The 19,307-nt window shown below is 40.2% G+C and overlaps 2 protein-coding genes and 1 non-coding gene across 5 annotated transcripts in view; 1 reads left to right on the forward strand and 2 right to left on the reverse strand.

Annotated features, from left to right (window-relative positions):
- Positions 1 to 96: 96 nt before the first annotated feature.
- cstf2 (cleavage stimulation factor, 3' pre-RNA, subunit 2) lies at positions 97 to 16,490 on the reverse strand. Its single transcript, XM_034689860.1, has 13 exons — positions 16,357 to 16,490; positions 16,050 to 16,128; positions 15,057 to 15,226; positions 14,839 to 14,975; positions 13,181 to 13,300; positions 12,915 to 13,037; positions 11,617 to 11,752; positions 3,185 to 3,284; positions 2,336 to 2,535; positions 1,624 to 1,748; positions 1,058 to 1,141; positions 439 to 604; positions 97 to 306 (listed from the first exon to the last, which is right to left on the reverse strand). Exons 1-12 carry the CDS (start codon positions 16,451 to 16,453, stop codon positions 479 to 481), a joined length of 1,497 nt encoding a protein of 498 aa, XP_034545751.1. The 5' UTR covers positions 16,454 to 16,490; the 3' UTR covers positions 97 to 306; positions 439 to 478.
- Positions 16,491 to 16,517: 27 nt separating this feature from the next.
- Positions 16,518 to 19,307, forward strand: part of bcorl1 (BCL6 corepressor-like 1) — a 43,669-nt gene continuing 40,879 nt past the window's right edge. The window contains exon 1 of one of the 3 annotated variants that reach the window (XM_034689848.1): positions 16,518 to 16,736. The gene's annotated coding sequence lies outside the window, so the exon portion shown is untranslated. Of the gene's footprint in view, positions 16,874 to 19,307 lie in introns of all 3 variants that reach the window. The other 2 variants (XM_034689849.1, XM_034689855.1) reach the window with 2 other exon arrangements.
- On the reverse strand, positions 18,015 to 18,087 carry trnav-uac. Its single transcript has one exon. It is a non-coding gene; the product is annotated as a tRNA-Val (tRNA).

A 19,307-nucleotide genomic window follows, 5' to 3' on the forward strand; every position in this document is an offset into this window, starting at 1 on the left:
GACAAAACCATATCAAGACAGTTTCTGGAGCCGATAGTGAAAAAAAAGAAAGAAAGAAAACAACTGACTTTGGAGAAGGAAAAGAATGAAACTTCGTGACAAAACAGAAGTGAACTTTAATTGTTCTTTAGCTCAAAAGAGCTTTACTTATGTTTGAACCCACATCACAACCTTTACTCTCTCTCTCTCTCTCTCTCTCTCACAGAAAAAAAACAGACAACAGATTTTAAAAAACTATACATTAATCCAAACTATAGAGATGTCTTCAGACCTGTTCAGGGAGCGGGCAGGGTGGAGCAGACTGTCCTAAGGTCAGACAAAGAAGGAAGGAAAAGGGAGATTTAAGAATTGCTCCTTGACAATGCAGTAACGTTTTTACCCTCACAATGGTGTTTATCATTCGTCATACTGAATCAAAGAACAAACATCTGACTTTACCTGGAACCTTTCTTTTTGGAGGTTTCTCTCTGTCAGAGCGTCAAGTGGCTCCTCCAGCAGTCTTCTGAATCTGCTCCTTGAGTATGAGGATGCTCTGCCGCTGCTCAGGCGGCAACATGGCGATCTGTTCAGGGGTCAGCTGAAGGACTTGCATTATCAGGGCGGCCTAGAAAGAGATAAATAAAGAATGGTGAAATTTACGTTAACTTAGTTAGTATTCCTTAGTAACACTGCACTCAAATATCTCATCTGATGTTCTTAAAGAGCCTTTTGTTTGTGTTAGAACATCACGGCTATTGTTGAAGTCAAACAATCACTGCTGCGTTCACAAAAGCTTTTCCGCCTCAGGTGATACATGTATGCATACATACAGTACATACATGGAATGATTTCTATTCAGTGAATGTGAATGGTAAAGATTAGTTTTGCCTCAAAGCACTCAATCACACCGCTGACTGATAGCTGCTTTGATTGTTGATCACAGCCTGTTTTACATGTGTGGTCATGAATCTGTGCTTCCCCACAGCAGCAGACATCAAATACACTATGACATTGTATAGAAACTCATTCACAGTCTTGGTCCAGTTATTTAAAGGGTTGCAGATAAGGAAACACCCACCTTCTCCTGGTCCTGTGTGGATACCTGGCTCTGTCCTGGACTAAAGCCTCCACCAGATGATGGAACACCTGAAATACCAGGTCCCTGCAGGAACATCACTCTGTTAGATTTTACAGTTTATCAGCAGGGTAACAATCATCAAATCTGTGCAGAAAGCAGTATTTGGTTTGCATCTTTCTGTCCTCATAAGAATTTTAAAAGCCTTTATATGCAGCATGAAGTCAATGTTAATGTCAATAAGTATTTACGTGTTCATAATTGAAGATTCAAAGGAGGTGAGATTTAATTTTCTTGTGATATGAAATTCAGATGGTTGGTGTATTCTTAAAAAATAGAAAAAAAAGTGTCTCTTCAGTAGAAGCATGAAAAAAAACGTGTTCTTCATCTTCTGTCATTCTTTTGCCTGGTGGTGGCGCTCAAAGCAGTTTGGTTGCATGCACTTATTCCGAATTGCTTTGGATTAAGCTGAATAGATGTGATGTAGATGTGCTCTGTTTGTTGCACAAAAACAGGGGGAAAAAAGCCTCTAAAGGAAAGACAGAGACATGGTAGGATGCAGCTGTTACCGGTCTTGCAGGTGGAGGAGCATTGGCACCCATGTTATGAGGAGCAGGGCCTGGCATTCCTGTCGGCATAGGAACCCTTTGTCCAGTTACTGGACCGCGAGTGTCCATCGCCCTTGGGTCACGACCTGCAGGGAAAGAAAAAACAAATTAACGCCTGAACTGTCCTCGTTAGTGTTCTATTTTATCATTCATTAGAGATGTTTTTTAGGATCGTTTTTTGAGCTTTTTGCATATATTTTTGATCGAGTGACAGGAAATGTGAGGAGAGAGAGGGGGGAATGACATGCACCAAATCATGAAGGGACCGGGATTCAAACCTCTGACCAAGTACTGTTGCCTCTGTACATGGGGCACCTACTCACCTGCTCTACCAAATGAGTCAAACTGGCACCCATTAGGGATTTTATCTACTAAATCTCCATGAAATTAAAATGTAAAGCTGTGTTTGTATCTGATAAGAGCTTTCATTGGTTTTAAAGCACTGAACTGGATGACCTTGAGTAATAAGTAAATAGAGTTTTAATACAAGGAAAAGGAAAGGTTTATCATGTGTAACCATCTCAGCAGGAAAAGAAGAGGTTATCATAAACAGACAGGGTATTGTGTAAAAACTGTCAGCTGATGAATGACTAGATTAAGTGACGTTTGTTTTGTCTGCCATCAAGAGTAAAGTTTAGGTTCTCAAATGATGACATATTTCTAGAGCAGCTACCTCTGGTCTCCATAGGAGGTCCACGCGGCTCCATCATCGGGGGCCCTCTGGGGTCACCCATCATGTTTCTGGGTTCACCCATGGGTGGGCCTCTGATGTCCATTTGGGGTCCTCTCATATCCGGAGGGGGTCCGCCTGCCATCGGGGCCATGTGTACAGGCGGGGCTTGGTGGGTTGGAGGAGCTCCCATGTAAGCCCGACTTTACAGGAAGAGAAGAAGACAAAGCTTCAACAAAGTTATTGTACAAAATACAATCACAGTTTTTGTTTTGCAATAGGTTTCCAATTTTATATCTTAAAGGTTTTTCATGATCTGTATTAATAATTTGATGTATAACAGCAAAAACCTCTTTGTTGCTAGTTTTCATTGAGTCTGCCATTTCAACACTGAATGCTTTTATGTTCTTTGGAACAAACACAAAAAGCTGCTTGTATATGATCCATTCTTCAAAGTTTGGAGTGAAAGCCAAAGTCTTTTTTGAAGCACTTTCAACATACATAAGTAACAAATTCAACTACAGCCAAACATGTTGCTAGAGGCAATGACAAAATCTATATGTTCTGTAGAAGTTAACGAGTTTCATTCAATGTGCTGCGCGTAAATGCAGAGAGGACAAGAGGCAAAGTCTGCATTCATATTTTCAATAAAAATTCAAACAGATTTGTTATTTAGGTGAGTGATTGTGTCATGACTGATTGTGTGTTTTAAGGTAGAGGTTCTAAATGTAATTGTTTGAATCAAGGTTCTGTTTTGTTTCTTTATGCAACAACAAGAATGAAATCTGAAATATTTGAACTGATAACTTGAAATTGTAATTAAAGGTGATGTGACACCAGTGAAAGTCTCACCCAGGGTCAATGACCTCCCCAGTGACAGACAGCAGAGTTCCTCCTCTTGGATCATTGGGACCATCTCCCAGGAGGCCTCTGGGCGGGATACCACCAGGTCCTGAGAGGAGAAAATCAAACATTCAAAAACATGGTTCCGAAGGAGGAAACGTTTCATGAGTCATCCATTACAAAACATGGGCTGAATTTCAGGTAAGGAAACCACACACACAGACACACACACCCACATAAATATAAAAGGGTGTGTGGACACCCGGGAAAGACGTGACAGGAAACAATCAGAGCTGATTGGGGTTGATAAAGCACACAACAAACAACACATTGACCAATCTGATGTCACAATACACAGAGAGGATATTTAAAGTCTGATGAGGTGTGAAACTTAAATAAAGGAAGGTCTCTGACCAATAATAGGGGGAAGGAATATATTCACAACACATCTAGAACCACAGGACCACATGTGAGAGTAACCTCCTACTTGTTTCTTGAAAGTCTGGTGTTACGACCACATCGACATGGTAAGCATGCAGAGAGAGTGGAGCAAGTGCAACAGGTGTGTCAGTTTTTTATGGGGTTATGTAAGAGTTTATTATAGCATATATACCAGATTATTACCTACAACACAACATTAAGCCTCTGACCCATCAACTCCACATTTATTTCCTCCTAGTAGTGTGCTGGGAAATGTGTGACATTAGTTTATTGACAGCTTCAAATAAAATTTCCCATGAAATAGATGTGGCTCATATAATCTGTCAATAGCAACATATTAAGTAAGAATTTTTTCTTCATTATTGGCTTAGATGTTAGACTTAACTAATTTAAGTTTGGGCAAGTAGGCAGGGTTGGAATCTGAATGTTAAATTATGGGTTTTTAACATTTGACCTGCTTTCAGTTCAACTGAGAACCAATTAAGATTCCAGAGGAGCACCTATTAGATACTAATGGGGAATGTGTGGGATGTTGTTAGTCCAGTCTTCACTGCATCTTTAGCACTAAGAAAACAAACCCTGATTTTGACAACTGAGGCTGACAAACATGAAATAACACAGAGAAAGGGGCAAACAAAAAGCATGATCTTCCAGATTCTTGAGGAAACACGCTGCTTGACACAATATAAACAAGGCCTGAAGAGTCAGTCCGTAGTAGCTTAAGAAGACTGTTTTTGAAAGTCTAGATTGATTTTAGACAAGTTTGGAAGACATAAGAAAAGGTAGCAATTTTTACAACAAAAGAAGAGCAAACTTCAGGCCCCAAAAATGAACAGAGCTCACTCAGTATCTCTTAAACATGAAAGCCATTCTATTTCAGTGTCTGCTGAATATCAGCACAGGTACACCTCACTCTGCTTCTAAATGGGGTACTGATGTGGTGATCCCCAGACAGGCCTTCAACAAAACTGAGCTGCTTAAAAGTTTGACTCAAGAGTGGCTTAATGTCACCCAGAAGTGATGTGAAAGACCGGTGGAGAGCACACCAAGACGCAAGGAAACTGATTAAAATCAGGGTTATCCCAATAAACCCTGATTTCTACACCCTCCCTGAGTTGAAACATCAGTATTCAGATTTTTTTTTAAATGAACATGAACTTGTTTTTCTTTTGCATTATTCCAGATCTGAAAAACAGAGCGTCTTTTTGTCAACTTTAACAGAAGTCACTTTCTGCAAATACAAGACTTTGAGGATATCTATTGTAAACCTGGAAATTGCAATCTAAAGTCTGTTTCCACTCACATCAGATTCCAACATAATTTTAATATCACACAGCATCAAATGAAAACAGACTGAAGTGCATCACAGCTGCTGAAGCAGAGAACTCCATCAGCCCGTTTTCTCTGGTGCACCGACAGCCATATGCTTTGTGCGGCCAGATGATGGATCTCCATTTGTTATGCTCTCGCGTTTGACAGCTACGGCATGACACCTGCACAGTTACCATGGCAACCCATGCAGATAGGTGGGTAATGTCTGGACACACACAAATCAAAATTGGATCACTTGCGAGAACGGAGCAGGCTGTCGGTCTTGGAAGTTCTGATTTGCTCGCAGTGTGAAGGCTGAAGTTGTCTCTATGTAAGCAGAGTCCCAGAGCCTCTTTAGCTTTATAAGAATAATTGACAAAACTGCAGCTAAAAACTGAAAAATCCAAAGAAAGAATCTTCCACCTGGCATCCCAGTCACAGATCCTTTACAAGTTTTGCTACTGTTTTTTAATTTTTACAGAACAAAGCTGTATGCTGGAGCTAAAAGAATCCCCGGTTTCAACCCAAAGCCTGTCTCTGATTTCCCATTGGTTCAGAACAGGAGTAGGAGTTTGGGGGAAATCTGCCAGGTGTGAATATTAATAATTGAATTGCTACAATTCAAAATAGTGCATCATCTTATTTTAATTAGCTGCTAAACAAAAGGCCAAGTTAAATTCTATCAGGTGCAGTTGACCATGATGTCTGTAGACAAGTATTTTTTTTTGGGGGGGGGGGGGGGGGGGGGGGGGCACGTCACACCCTTGGATGGCTGAGCCAAATTTGCCCACAGTGCCATAGCAACAGCACCATGGCTAAAAACAGCCTGGAAAAATAGTAAAGTAGAATGTCCCAACCTCAAAATCTGCCAGCATGTTACATCATGGAGAGAGAGAGAGCTCCTGTGGTTCACATGAGAGCTCAGGCCTCTCCACGACAAAGTCTGTGGTGCACACCCCAGAGTCAAAGTGACCCGATAGTGAGTGGGAGGTGCCAAGAAACACAGACTGAACATCCAGACGGTTGTATTATCAGCACAGTCCCATCATAAACAAACACACCTGTCTGCATGAAACTTGTTAGTTAGTGCCCACAGGTCAGACACTCTGGAGACAAGGAAACTACACAGTGAGAATTCTATGGGGGAAATATTATTGTTATTACACTGCTGCAAAAAAAAAGACTTCATGGAAGTCGTTGTGATTGTTGGAGGTTATGAGGGATAAATGAACGGAGGCTAGATTATAACTGAGGACATGAGAAAGATTATGATGTGACTTTTGTTCTTTTTTTACACCCAGTGGTCTGCTCTGTAATTTATTTTTCTACGTCATCCATTTTTTAGTATCTTAAGTGAAAGCTTCCAGTGTTTTTTTGGTAACTAATTAAAGGCAACATTACTTGAAATAAAAAAAAAGTCTCCAGAAGAGCCGAGCTGCAAAACTGTGATCAAATTGAATCAAGTTCATGTTATGAATGTTCACTACGCTGCGAGAATAAACGCACTAATACTGATGCTATCTGAAGTGTTGAATATAAAGAGATCACTCTTCCCTACGAGGAAGACTTTTACAAAAGAAGTCGATTACAGAGTGTAAAAAACGCTATCCAGATTCCATTGGCTGACTCATACATGATCAGAGTCACACCTGCACATTCACTATGTAGGTCACACTGTGCTGGTTGACACGGGCAATCAAATAGCTGGGCAGTGACAGACAGGTGTGCCTTTACAACATTTAAAAGAGAATCATTGAGTATCACACATGCACTTTCGTATTGGCAGCCTTCAAGCTTCACAGTGCAGTCCAACAAGGAGAATGCAGCAGGAAGAAAGCCTGCATTGTTTAAAATCTGGCATCATTTGTATTCTTGTTACCTGGAATTAACCAACACACGCAACGTTTCCTGACAATAGTATATTATCCAAGCGGCAACCTCCTGTCTCAAAATATGAAGCCTATGCGGAAGTGTTAGAAACTGTAATTCATCAAGCATCCGCTTGAGGCTGGCTGCAGAAACGTCAGAAACCACATACACACCAATTCAAAAGAGACGATCTTTGCAGCAGAAATAAACATGTTTACAGCGTGGTTCAAAAAATGGCTTGGCTCTACGTAGCTAAGATATCAAGATAACGAGTTTTGCCTGTTTAAGGGCATGACTGACTTGACTGACAGGCGGTAACACTGCAGCTGTTGGCTAGGAGGCTCAATCCCCGCCTTTTTACCTCACACTAAGTTTGGTTGAGTTCAGCATTACCAATATGGTCCTGCCGACGATTGGCTTCAAAACAGCGCTCAGGAACAGATGGTGACGTCACGGATACTTTGTCCATTTTTTTTATTCAGCCTATGCTATGATCATACAGTGATGTGCTTTTTGAAGAGACATAAGTTTGGGACAAAAATTAGCCGTCATCCAGAGCAACATCAGGACCATGAGTGAATGCCTTTTTTGTAGAGATGCTGGGAATCCAACCCTTGCAGATTGTTGTGCACATATTCAACATTGATATCAGCACTTTTCTACATTTGACAGCCCCCTCCCTTTTTCAGAATAGTCATTTGGTTTTCTAGTTCTCCTCGAATAAGGGATGAAATGATTGAGGTCAATAGCAACTGGATTAACAATTTAGCCAACAGCCAATTATGATACTATTTTTAAAAACACTGATATTTTATTCTGTTGTTGTTACTGAATCCCCTGTGTCCAGATACACAACTACATTATAAAAACACTAGTGTACATTTGCTCAAGTCATTCAGGCTTTCATTATACTATCTCTGAATAGGCACAGATTCAGGCATACAAATTTAAAGAACCTCCAATTTCACTTTCCATCACATAAAAATGTTATTTTGTGAAATCAAAACAAGTTCTTGAAAGCCTCTTGAGCAGCTTCGTCATCACAAACTCAGTAAAGAACTATTTTTAAGTCAAAGCTTGATCCAAAAAGGCAACCGGACATAGCAGAACATTCTTCAGCACACCCACGACTGTCAGAGGCTTAGATTTTCTAGCTCTTTCTCAATCTGTGCAGAACTGAAGAAGCCTTTTGGAGGAGAGGTGAAACGTCTTCAAGGATTTTCCATCAAGTCCAGTTGTCTTTTCAGGACAAGCTTTGAATGACCATGACCTGGATGACTGAGAACCTTCACAGACATATTTTTAAGTCCTTTAGTGCTGAACTTGTTTTTTTAAATCAGAAATACTGTTGCAATATAACTTAAAGCACGAATTGTTAGATTGACTGTAAAATGAAAACTCTGAACGATAATTAAAAAACATAAACTGTGCGTTTGTTCTGCTCTAATGTTCTGTTTTAATACAAAATACCACTTTTGTTGACACGATCAAAAACCCTGGCTAAAACATGAGCTGAAATGTGCAATATGCATAATGTGCAATAAATGTTATTGTTGTATAGTTGTGTGTACTTCTCTGTTTACATGTGTATCGTCATTGTTTTTATCATTTTATTTTTTAAGCCGACTGAGGAGGAAACTTCATGTAAGCAACACAGGAGAGTGCAAAACAAATGTCTTTAAGGGATCAATAAAGCATGTCGTAGCCAAGTGTATCAAATCATAGACCAACCGTTACTTTGATGCAACGGGACAGATACATATCAGCCATCAGTTGTTTCATGTGCAGTATATTCTGCAGGATTTCTGTTGCACTGCTGTTACTCTAAAAAAATTACAACATTTCAACTTAATGCACATGCTTAACATTCCACATATGATGAGTCAGTGGAGTCATTTCATTGTTAGATTCTTCTTTGATGGATCCTCTTACAGCTTCATTACATTTCCTGAAGACATGAACTACAGTCATGTGTGGACAAAACTATCCACAACACTACAGTTGCACTCACCGTGTTACGTATTTATTTGGTTTGGTTTACTTTAAACATCCCTAAGTAATCATGCAAAAACACTTGGACCCCTAGCACCTGCCCCAAACCTGTATCTGTTCCCATGCAGGTTCACCACCATCCCCTCACCCTCATGACGAAGCACTCTGCTGTAGTTATGATAATACTCAGAGTTTGTTATTATCATCTAAACTTTTATATCTGACTGATTAAGAGCTGAATGCGAGAAGGCAACGTTCTTTTTTTGTATAATGTACATGCAGTCAGCCAAACAGTGCAGAGCTAAAAACTAAATCCCGGAGCTATCATATACTTGCACAGTGACCTCTCCGCAGTGGTTCTACGACCTGCCTGGAGAAGTGAAGGAGTACAGTGATACCTTGAGGCCGCTCGATAGCAGCTTGCCCAGACGCTCCTGTGGGAGAATGCTGAAGGTTTCCTGAGCCAGCATTAAAGCGAAGAGAACAGGAGACACAAAACTCAAGAGAGCAAAGCGGCACTTAAACAGTAGTCTGAAGCGTGCTGGTGACATGCACACACACACCGACACACACATATACACACACAGAGGGGTGAGGAGGGTGCTTTAAGAATCCTTCCACTAGCAGATATGACAGTTGAAGATGAAGGCTTCACACACACAGACACACACTGAGAAAATAAGATGCCACACATTTAGGTAGAGGCTGTGACAGAGGAGTTGATTACAGTAAGCAAATTACAAGGCTCCAGTGACACCTAGTGATCGCCATGAGACATGACAGCCTCAAAATTCAACAATGAAAACGTTTCCTGTTATTAGGAAATTCTTTGCTTATTTTTTTTACACATTTATAATAAAATAATGGGAATAGCTTATCACACTAACTGTACTGTGATTCTATCTGGTACGAGAGCAAAGGTAGGGTGGGACTTTTATTTATTGTCTATTTTTAACATTTATTTCATTAAAAAAATCAAACAAATGATTCTAGCTTTGCCACATGACACGTACTGTCACTTTGGCAGAAATAGTGATCACCAATTCAGGTTAACATCAGTGCATACATGAATCATTACATTGTAATGTCAACAACTTATTTCTTAATATGACTTCATGGGTTCAATTTGACCCAAGAACACAGCCTCCATTTTTCTCATAGAAATACTTTGCACATCTTATGAGTGAGAAAAAAAGACTAAATGTACTACACAGACTACAGACTAGTGTTGTTATAAACTGAGGGTGATCAGAGGGAGATAACTTGTCTGATTCAGATGATAACACATGGTTTGTGATATTGAAGGGGGGTGTCTCTTAAATATTAAATAAAGGCTGTTTTTAAAATACATTTATTTTTTCTGTATCGTCATCATCACAGATCACGGGGAAGTTCAGGATATTTTTGCTGAATGATTCATGACTGATTGTGATTCATCATTTCTTCACTTCTATAAAGATATGAGAACGAATTCTCAACATCGCCAACAGAGTGGCTGTGCAAAGCAGAAATGCTTGTGTGTGTGTGTGTGTGTGTGTGTGTGTGTGTGTGTGTGTGTGTGTGTGTGTGTGTGTGTGTGTGTGTGTGTGTGTGTGTGTGTGTGGCTGGTTTGTAGATAAGCGACAAGTGGATGTTAATCTGACTGAGACTTTAAAGGTGCAGTGCGTAGAAATTGGAATATTCAGCGATATCTAGCAGTCAGATTCTGGACTGAAACGCACCCATGCTCACTTCAGGAGAAGCAGCTCAAGTATGATCCTCGTTTTGTCAAGTTTTTTTACCATCAAAAACTTCTGTCAATACTAATTATTTTGCACACAACAACCACCCTCTTCTTTATTGTCTTTGAACTGGTGCAGTTCACGTGGCCACTCACTAAACTCCAAAAACGCGTGTGTCACTAGTTCATACATTGTGTGCTACGGTGTAAACCTGTCTGTGCAAGATGTTGGTCTGCTCTTATACAGATCTAAAAGAGAGTTCTTAGTTAACAGAAACAACATTTCTAAATTCTACACACTGCACCTTTAACGCTGCTTTTCGACTGAAGTTTGTGGTCAGGTAGGCTAATTCTGTAGGAAGACCAGATGCAATGAAACTTTCACACCACACAGTAACCATGAATGACCTTAGACTTTAAAGGGATAGTTCCTTTTTTTAAGTAGGGTTGTTTGAGGTACTTGTCAATAGTAAGTGTATTACCCACATTGAAATGACTTACAGTTTATACACCTGTACCACCAGGTAATCTGGGATCTCTCTGCTCTCCAGTTAGCACAGAAGATTCTCCCCTCCTTTGGTCGACTAAATCTCATTCTTCCTCTGTAAACCCAGGCTCATAATCATATTCACTTGTGTCCACAGATTACTGCATGTCTTTGTCACCGTCACAATCACTTGTTTTCTAGTTTGGTTCTAATTTTTTCCTCTCGCTCCTGGACCTGAACAGCTGATCAGTGCACTGCAGGTGGAAGATGTGTGCCACATCCGAGAATTGTGAAAAGAAACATAAGGGCATTTTGACGGCAAAGTAAAGCACTGACAAATTTCCAAATAGAGCGTGCACTTACCGAGAACCATGCTGTGGTGTGAGTTTGTTAAATTAGCTAAATTATGTGGTACACCTGACCCTGACCTGTTGATAACTGAGCTCCCATTCCAGACAGTTTCTCAACACAGGGGCAGAGCTGACCAGCGTCTCCTGTGGTTCCTATTGCCAAGTACCTCATACAACCCTACTTTAAAAAATACAAAATACATCCCTGTAATATCTAAAACATGGGGATGTTTTCTTAGGGGTGAAAGTATGCATGCAGATTGATGGTTACCTGGAGGTCCCACTGGCCCTGGTCCTTGTACTGGTACGGGTCCGGGTCCAGGTCCTGGTACAGGCATTGCTCCAGGAACAACACCCATGTTTGGAGGCTGCATCATTTGTGGGGCTCCATTGACGTGCATTCCAGGCTGATCAAGTGAAAGGAATCATGGGGGAGAAAAAAAAGAGTTAACCAACTGTAATAAGTAGTTCTGAGAGAGCATAAGGCCAAATTCCACCAGATCCGTGTCCAGTCCGTCTCCGATCTGTCACGGCACCAAATCTGATAGGTTTCTCTTCTAGTCAATGTGTTAACCCCCACTGGATCCGCTCCGTTGCATTCCAGCTACGTCTCTGATCCAGCAGGTCAGAACGCAACGGATCAGATACGCAGGACTTCTATTTTTGCCGGATGCCAGAGCATGACGCATCCCTTTAGCACAGAGCAGATGGAGCGGGACAGGAAGTCAGGCACCAAAACAAAATAAAAACCCGTTAATTTTCAGAATAAAACACTCCGTTATCGTTAGATTGTTTTTAACTTAACTATGACAACAAATTGACATCTACAGTGGAGGCAGGCCTGGAGTCAACAGGTCAGAGGTTTTCAGAGGCTGATAAAGACAACATGGATGAGGAGATGAGGAGGAGAATCCTTGATTCAGTGATTGCTGTGGGAAAACCTCGGTCACATGATTCAGCTGTCCGGCAGTCCTTTCCATGCTGCATTCTGAAAACGCAACCAGTGGGTGTTGACGGACGAGAGTGCACGGAGCCGGACCACAGCAGATCAGAGACACGGATCTGGTGGTAGTCCCGTGTTAGTCTGTGAGCATTTTAGATACCTGTCTTTATCATGTGGTCTTAAATTGGCTTACTGGACACGGCATTATCCAAACATGTTTGGTTAAGTTATATTTCCATCAGTTACTATTTTCAATCACTTGATTTACTCAAGTTATGTTTGTAGAGGATAAAGACGGTGCTCGATGGGACATTAACCATAAAATTTCACATTAAGAGTACAATATAAAGATGTGTAACAGTTTTATTACACTTCCATCCAACAAACATCTGCTCTGTCTCACATTCCTTTTTTACTGCAGTCTGCAAAGTTGACTGATTCAAACACACGCTTCCTGTTTCAGTGAGCGCTCCAGCTCATCCAGATAACAAACAGCACCATAGCAGATATAGTTTGCATCCATATTTACTTACATCCTGCAACAGAGCAGTGACATTACATCCTTTTTCACTGACCAGGAGGTAATGTGAATGTTACTTCAAAGACTGAAGGACGGTTCTACTTACAACAGGCTGAGGCTGAGACACGGGAATGATGGATGGTGCAGCAGGTGGGTTGACGGGCGGGGCTCCTCCACCCTGACCGGCAGGAATCAAAGGCTGGACTGCAGTTTGACGATGGAGCATTTTCTGTAAAATTAGTACATGGAACAGCAGCTCTTAAATATATACTCTCATTCAGAAGTGGTATCTCTATTTTGCCTCCTGTAATATTTAAGTCACAGTAACAGTTACTTTGCTTTATTTAAGACAAGCAACTATTCTTCTCTCACCAAAGCTATCTCGGGGTCCACGATTCTCATGACCACTTGGGCCTGCAGCAGAGCGTAGGCCAGCTGGGGGTTCTGCAGCAGCATGTTCCTCGCCTCCTGGGGGCTGTTCTGCACACACAGCTGTGGGGGGGGGGGGAAGAGAGTCACATATATGAAGCGTGTGGATTCCTAATTGGGTAGAGAGAGCACTCCTCCAGACAGGTGAGACATACCGCTGTAGAATGTGCTTCTCCCTTCATGATTCAAACTGATGTCTATAACAAACTGAAGTAGCTGCATAAGCACAAAAAAACAAAAGATGTGCAGGGAAAGCTGTGGTATTATATGGAGCTGTCCCACTGAAAGAAGCTTCAATGCAACAAAACACTCCTCCAGTCGGAGGGAGAATGTCTGCAGTATGGTGTTTCTCTGAGTTTAATGAAGGAGACTGCCAGATGTTCAGAGCAAAGGCTTCTCTAGCAGGGCTGAGACAGACGCACTGTATAGCACAGCTTCCGCTAATGGATGGAACGGAGGAGCATCTGCATACAGTTGATGACCAGGAAGTGAGAGAGACTTTATTTGAAGTGCTTAGAGATAAAGGTAGCATTAAAAAACAGAGACTGCGAGCATGACTCCAGGGGAAACTCTGGACTACTCTTTAGTTTTGCCATCGTTGCTCTGTAAAAAACATTGTTTTAAAAAGTTGTTCAAATTAAAATCTGGCTTTGATCAAAATGCTGAGATCCTGCAGTTTGTGAGAACCAGACCCTTTGTCCTCCACTGCTTCTTCACAGAGACCGTACAGCTGCACGAGAGCCAAGCATAAATCAGCTAAATACATAACTGTCATGATAAACTAGTTTTAGGGATTGATTCACAACACCAGAGTCTAGACACTATAACTGTCCATTTAGCCTTTCAGTAACACAACAGAAACTGGGTTTTTGAGCCAAAACATGTTTTCTATGTCAGAATAGCCGAGGCTAGAAAATAAACATTTATGATCTATAAATGTGAAATTAGGGTTTACCTAAACTAAATTAAATGCATTTTATTAGCATTCTTTAGTTGTAACGTTTGAAACAGAACACTTGATCCACAGACGAAAGACAAATGTCAAATTGACACACACTGTTGGTTTAAAACAGCCTCGTAACCTAAAATAAAACAGGCAGAGATTCATAGAATACGCAACTACGATAAATCCATAGGGCTACTTCTAATAAATACAAACACCAATCATTCAGATTTTATATGGGTCAACAATAAACAGCCAGTATCATGTAAGCTGTTCAAAAAACACAACCTCTAAACAAGAGGGAAATATTTAGTCTGCTCTTTACAGCCTCTTCTGCCATTAAGTAAACTGGGACTACACATGGATTTCCCAAAGACACCATCAAGTAGGGGTTGTTGGAAAGTACCATGAATCATTATGAGCTCTTGTGATAGAATCTGACAGCGAGTTAAACATATTGATTTGTCTGTAAACTTCACTGAAACAGTGGAATAAAGTCATGGGGTTCAGCAATGTGTATACGGTTTGTTTCCTGGTGCTTGTGAGTGCACCTCTTACCAACTCTGCTTAATTTAGTGAGTCAAAAAGAGTACACAAGACTGGAAACTGAACTCAATCAATGCTGAATTACTGTCATGTAAAAACAAACAAAGCCTACCTTCATCTGTTTCATCAGTTCAAACATCTGCTCTGGTGGCAGACTGGCCACGGCTCTGCTGATGGACTCTGGAGCCTCCTCTGGCTGGAGGCTGTCTCCATAGGGAGATTCAATAATGGGGGCTCCAGTTCCCAAACCTGTGAAAGATAGATATATCAGTGAACTGTACCTTGAAGCATTTTATTTGGAAATTTTGCCATGAGGTAATGAACACTTACTCTTGAGCTCTTCCTTGTTTTTCTCACTAGCTGCATTATCAACACGTAGAGCCCGACCACTGAACTCCCGTCCATTCAGGTTCCTCATGGCACTGAGGGCTGTCTCCTGGTCTTGGTATTCACAGAAGCCATATCCTTTTGGCTTCCCTGTCTCTCTGTCATATACTAACCTGAAATCAAGAGGGCACATATAATCATGTATGGGAGTGTAAATGGTAAAAGTTGTCAAAAGGGTATTGGGAAAACTCATCTTTGATTTGATGTCTTTATTTCGAAAAAGTAAAATAGAAATAAAATATACATACAAATAAAAAGGCAAAAATAGTTATACAAAAAACCCCAAATCAACCAGTCCCATTAGTAAGCACTGAAACATTCTACTTTACATGTGCAAAAGGGAGTAGGAAGAAGTGAAAACGTATATAATCCTACCCCTTTATTCACTATTTTCCTGCATTATACAAGTGAATTCCCACAAAACAAATCTTCATCTCCTCTCTTCATACTTACACCTACAACCAAAAGCCCACTCCTGACACAGATTTAAAGAATTTCCCCCAATGGAGGACCAATAAAGTATATCTTAAGCAAACCCCTTGTGATTCTCAACATGTGTCTTCCTTCTTCTACCTCATGAAAATGACTTCTTTAAACCTCTTCCTGAACTGGATTCTGTTCTGACATTGCTGTAGCTCCATGTTGAGTCTGTTCCAAAGTTTTACACCACAGATTGAAATACAAAAACTTTTCCACCCACCATCTTTAATCTTAACTTCCCTCCTAAGTTATAACCCCCCTCTCTTTCAATGAACAATCTTTGAATATTTCCTGGAAGAAAACTGAACTTCTACGTCAGCATCAAAATACAAAACCATACTGATGAAGTTACAAGTTTAATTTTTTCAAGTGAACAGACAAACTCTGACCTTAAAACACCAGGAAATAAGTGATCATTGTACGCTGTGAACAAATGAATGGCGATCTTTCACTCACCTGAAGCTGACAACAAGTCCGACTTCAGAAAAGATGTCTTTCAGCTGTTCTTCAGTGGCTTCATACGGAATATTTCCCACTAAAGAAGTAAACAGAGACACGTTAGTATATGAGTAAAAGTTTAATTGACTTTTCAGTCCTCAGGTATCTAACATTATGTTTGTTCCCTCGTTGTCTGGCTAACGGTAACATCAACTGGCTACTCATGTTAGCATGCTTTAATCCACTGGACCTTGTTTAACACAGTTATTGAGATACTAACAGGTCAAACTGATCTTGACAGAGCACAACACATCAACAAACTTACCAAACACTGATCGTAGTGATCGATCAACAGCTGGGTCTCTGTTCGCAGCAGCAGCAGCAGCGGCTGCAGCAGCCGCAGCAGCAGCTACGTTCGCCATTTTGGGGACACAAATGAATGTGACAACAGGAAGTTAACACTGGACAATATCCGGTTGTGAAAAGAGGGCCATATTCAAAAACCATAATCGTGACCTTTCCTAACCTCTTGACAGTTGACCCCCTGTGTGCGGCATATCTTATATTTAGTCAAATGGAAGAATGCGTAATAAATAGTATCATAAGTTACTGAAGTTACTTTAATGTGAGCTCCAACGAAGACAAGACAGAAGCGAATTTACCAGCTTAAGTTATTAGGAAGAAAGATGGCGCTGTTGTTCCCGGGTAAGGTTCAGGTCAGCTAAATTAGCTCATTATATGGAGTTGCTATTAACCCGTAATTGCAGAGTTGCACTTCAGACAAGTCAGTGAACTTGTTTGACATGATGCTAATGATTCAGTTTACTGCGAACGGAGATTTGGTGAGTAACTTTCAATTACTGTTAGATGTGTAAGCTAGCTCACCTTTGTATTGCTTATTAACACAGCCAAAAACTGTAGCCGCTGGATGTCTTACATGGTTGTTGTTAGTTCACTTCAAGTAAAGCTGGTTGAAGCACACAAGTTTGTGACACTAGTGAGGCATTATTTACCAATATTAGCTCATGGAGTTGTTATTTATTATTCATATATTTCCTTTGTAATCTCACATGTATAGTTTAAACGTAAACTAAACACGTTTTTATTCAGTCTGGCTTTTATGATGGGGTTTAACAATTGTATTACTTACCTTTTATTGTAATATTGATCATAATGTTGCTTTATTATTTTAGTAATTTTAACTTTTATCTCATTCTATTTGTATGTACTTATTCATTCATTTATTTATTTTATTTATCTACTTAGTGTCATTAATATTTCTTGCCATTGTTTTATTTCTGCTTCTTTCTTGTATTTCAATGATGTAAAGCTCTTTAGGTTGCATTTCATTTGTATGAAAGGTGCTATATAGATAAAGCTTGATTGATTGATTGATTGATTGATTGATTGATTGATTGATTGATTGATTGATTGATTTATGTATATGCATTTAGTGCATACAGTGAAGCAGAAAAGATGATCGCTGTGCTCCACCTGGATAGTGACACACCTATGAATGCTTAAATGTCTGATTGTTTTCTTTTCTTATTGTTCTGGAAATGTTTTTTAATTGTGAGACAGAAACTCATGGGTAAGGCCTTAAAAGTGCAATTTATTTATTGGTGCAAGTACAACATACAGAAATTGGTATGATGTTGTGTGAGCTTTGCTGTGGGTACCATCTGATGATCTGACATTCATTGGTTGTTTCATTCATTTTCCATTTGAGAAGGAGTGTTCGTTTGCTTGTTGGTTTAGTTTGAATTAGTTTAGTTTAGTTTTTGAAGGGTGCAGCCCTGAACTAACTGAGGTGGTCTTCAGAAATCTGCAACCTAATATCCAATAAAAAAAGCCATTTCTGTATCTTCTGACTTCACTGTGTTTTTGTTAGTGCTGATAGTCAGTCTATGAAATGTATTTTTATTTAATCTCTGTTAATTCATCAACTGCTGATAGATGAGCTTTGAGGCGGAAAAATCAATGTGGTTCCACTGGGGCTCGAACCCAGGACCTTCTGCGTGTAAAGCAGACGTGATAACCGCTACACTATGGAACCACCTGATTCATCCGACTGAGACTACATAAATTAAATATACATAGTTAAATCTGAATCAGTGAAAATTATGATTGTGTACTACAATGTCGCCATAAAAACTTCAACATCGGCTGTCCGGTCGCATTGACTTTTCCTTCCTGAAGCGTCACTCGGAGGTTTCTTCTTCGTGGCATCAGGGCTCCGCTAAAAATAAAGACTCACTCCCGACAGGATTGAGTCTCCACAGCAGGTCTTTCAGCTTGTACACCGAACCCGCGTTACGTCTGAGCTGCTGGTGTTTTGGCTCAGTTTGCGATCTAGCCCTCTCAGGTCTTTTGGTCTTTGTGCTGGATCACACAGCGAGGAAGCTAACATCCTACATTCATTCAGCTATTGAGCTGCCAGCTCAGGACCAACTGACTCAACCACATCTACCCGTCTTTCTGATCAGCCTGCAGCTTCATTGCACTGAAACCAACGTGGTGGGAGTGGGTGCATTTTTAGATTTCAGATTTGAACAGTAAAATACTCTGATATATTTTTCTCCCACAAATCATTTCACTCTCTGTTCACGCTCACCTTATTATTTACAGTCTATGACTCTCACCAGCTTGAGTCACCTTTGAGACCCAGAAGAAAAAAAGTTTAGATAAAAAAATGTTTTCTAGATAATTTAAGTAGGCTATTTAGGTTGAAAGAAACATATTACAGATTTTTTTTAAATAATTTTTTGTTAATTTAATTTTTATCATCTGTCCCTTGTAGCGGGCATTAGGTCTTGATAAGTCACTGAATGTAATTATATCATTTCATGGATTTGTGTATTTCTGTTAAGATTTCGTGTCATTTCATGAACATTAAACACTTATATAGTGGGAACACATCAGAACATTAACATATCATTTTAAAATGCATACTCAACCCTTGAAAGTCCCCCAAATCATTTTTTTTTACTGATTTGATGTGTCAGTGTGTGTGAGTGTGTGCATGTATGGGCACGTGCGTCTGTGCATGTGTGAGCGTGTGTGTGTGTGCAGGTAAAATCCTCTCAGCCGCACTCAGCCCTCTGCTTCCTGGAGTACAGAAATTGATGAAACACAGATGTATTTAGTCCTGCTGTCCATTACAAAGGACACTGAATAAAAGTTGTGTTTTGAAAGAGTTAAGATGACTGTACATTTGTGAAATCTTACTAAATTGAGGTTAAGACTCTTACATTGAAGAAGGCCACACACCCACAA

The sequence above is a fragment of the Notolabrus celidotus genome, chromosome 8 (genome assembly GCF_009762535.1).
Source record: "Notolabrus celidotus isolate fNotCel1 chromosome 8, fNotCel1.pri, whole genome shotgun sequence".
Taxonomy (NCBI): domain Eukaryota; kingdom Metazoa; phylum Chordata; class Actinopteri; order Labriformes; family Labridae; genus Notolabrus; species Notolabrus celidotus.

What these genes read in the sequence shown, in the direction of transcription:
- cstf2 (XM_034689860.1), bottom strand. Translation starts at nt 16,453, where the DNA reads ATGGCGAACGTAGCTGCTGCTGCGGCTGCTGCAGCCGCTGCTGCTGCT. An exon ending in TGGACCCCGAGATAGCTTTG is followed by an intron (nt 13,038 to 13,180) that starts GTGAGAGAAGAA and finishes CTAATTTTACAG; the next exon opens with AAAATGCTCCATCGTCAAAC. An exon ending in CTCCTCCACCTGCAAGACCG is followed by an intron (nt 1,142 to 1,623) that starts GTAACAGCTGCA and finishes ATGTTCCTGCAG; the next exon opens with GGACCTGGTATTTCAGGTGT.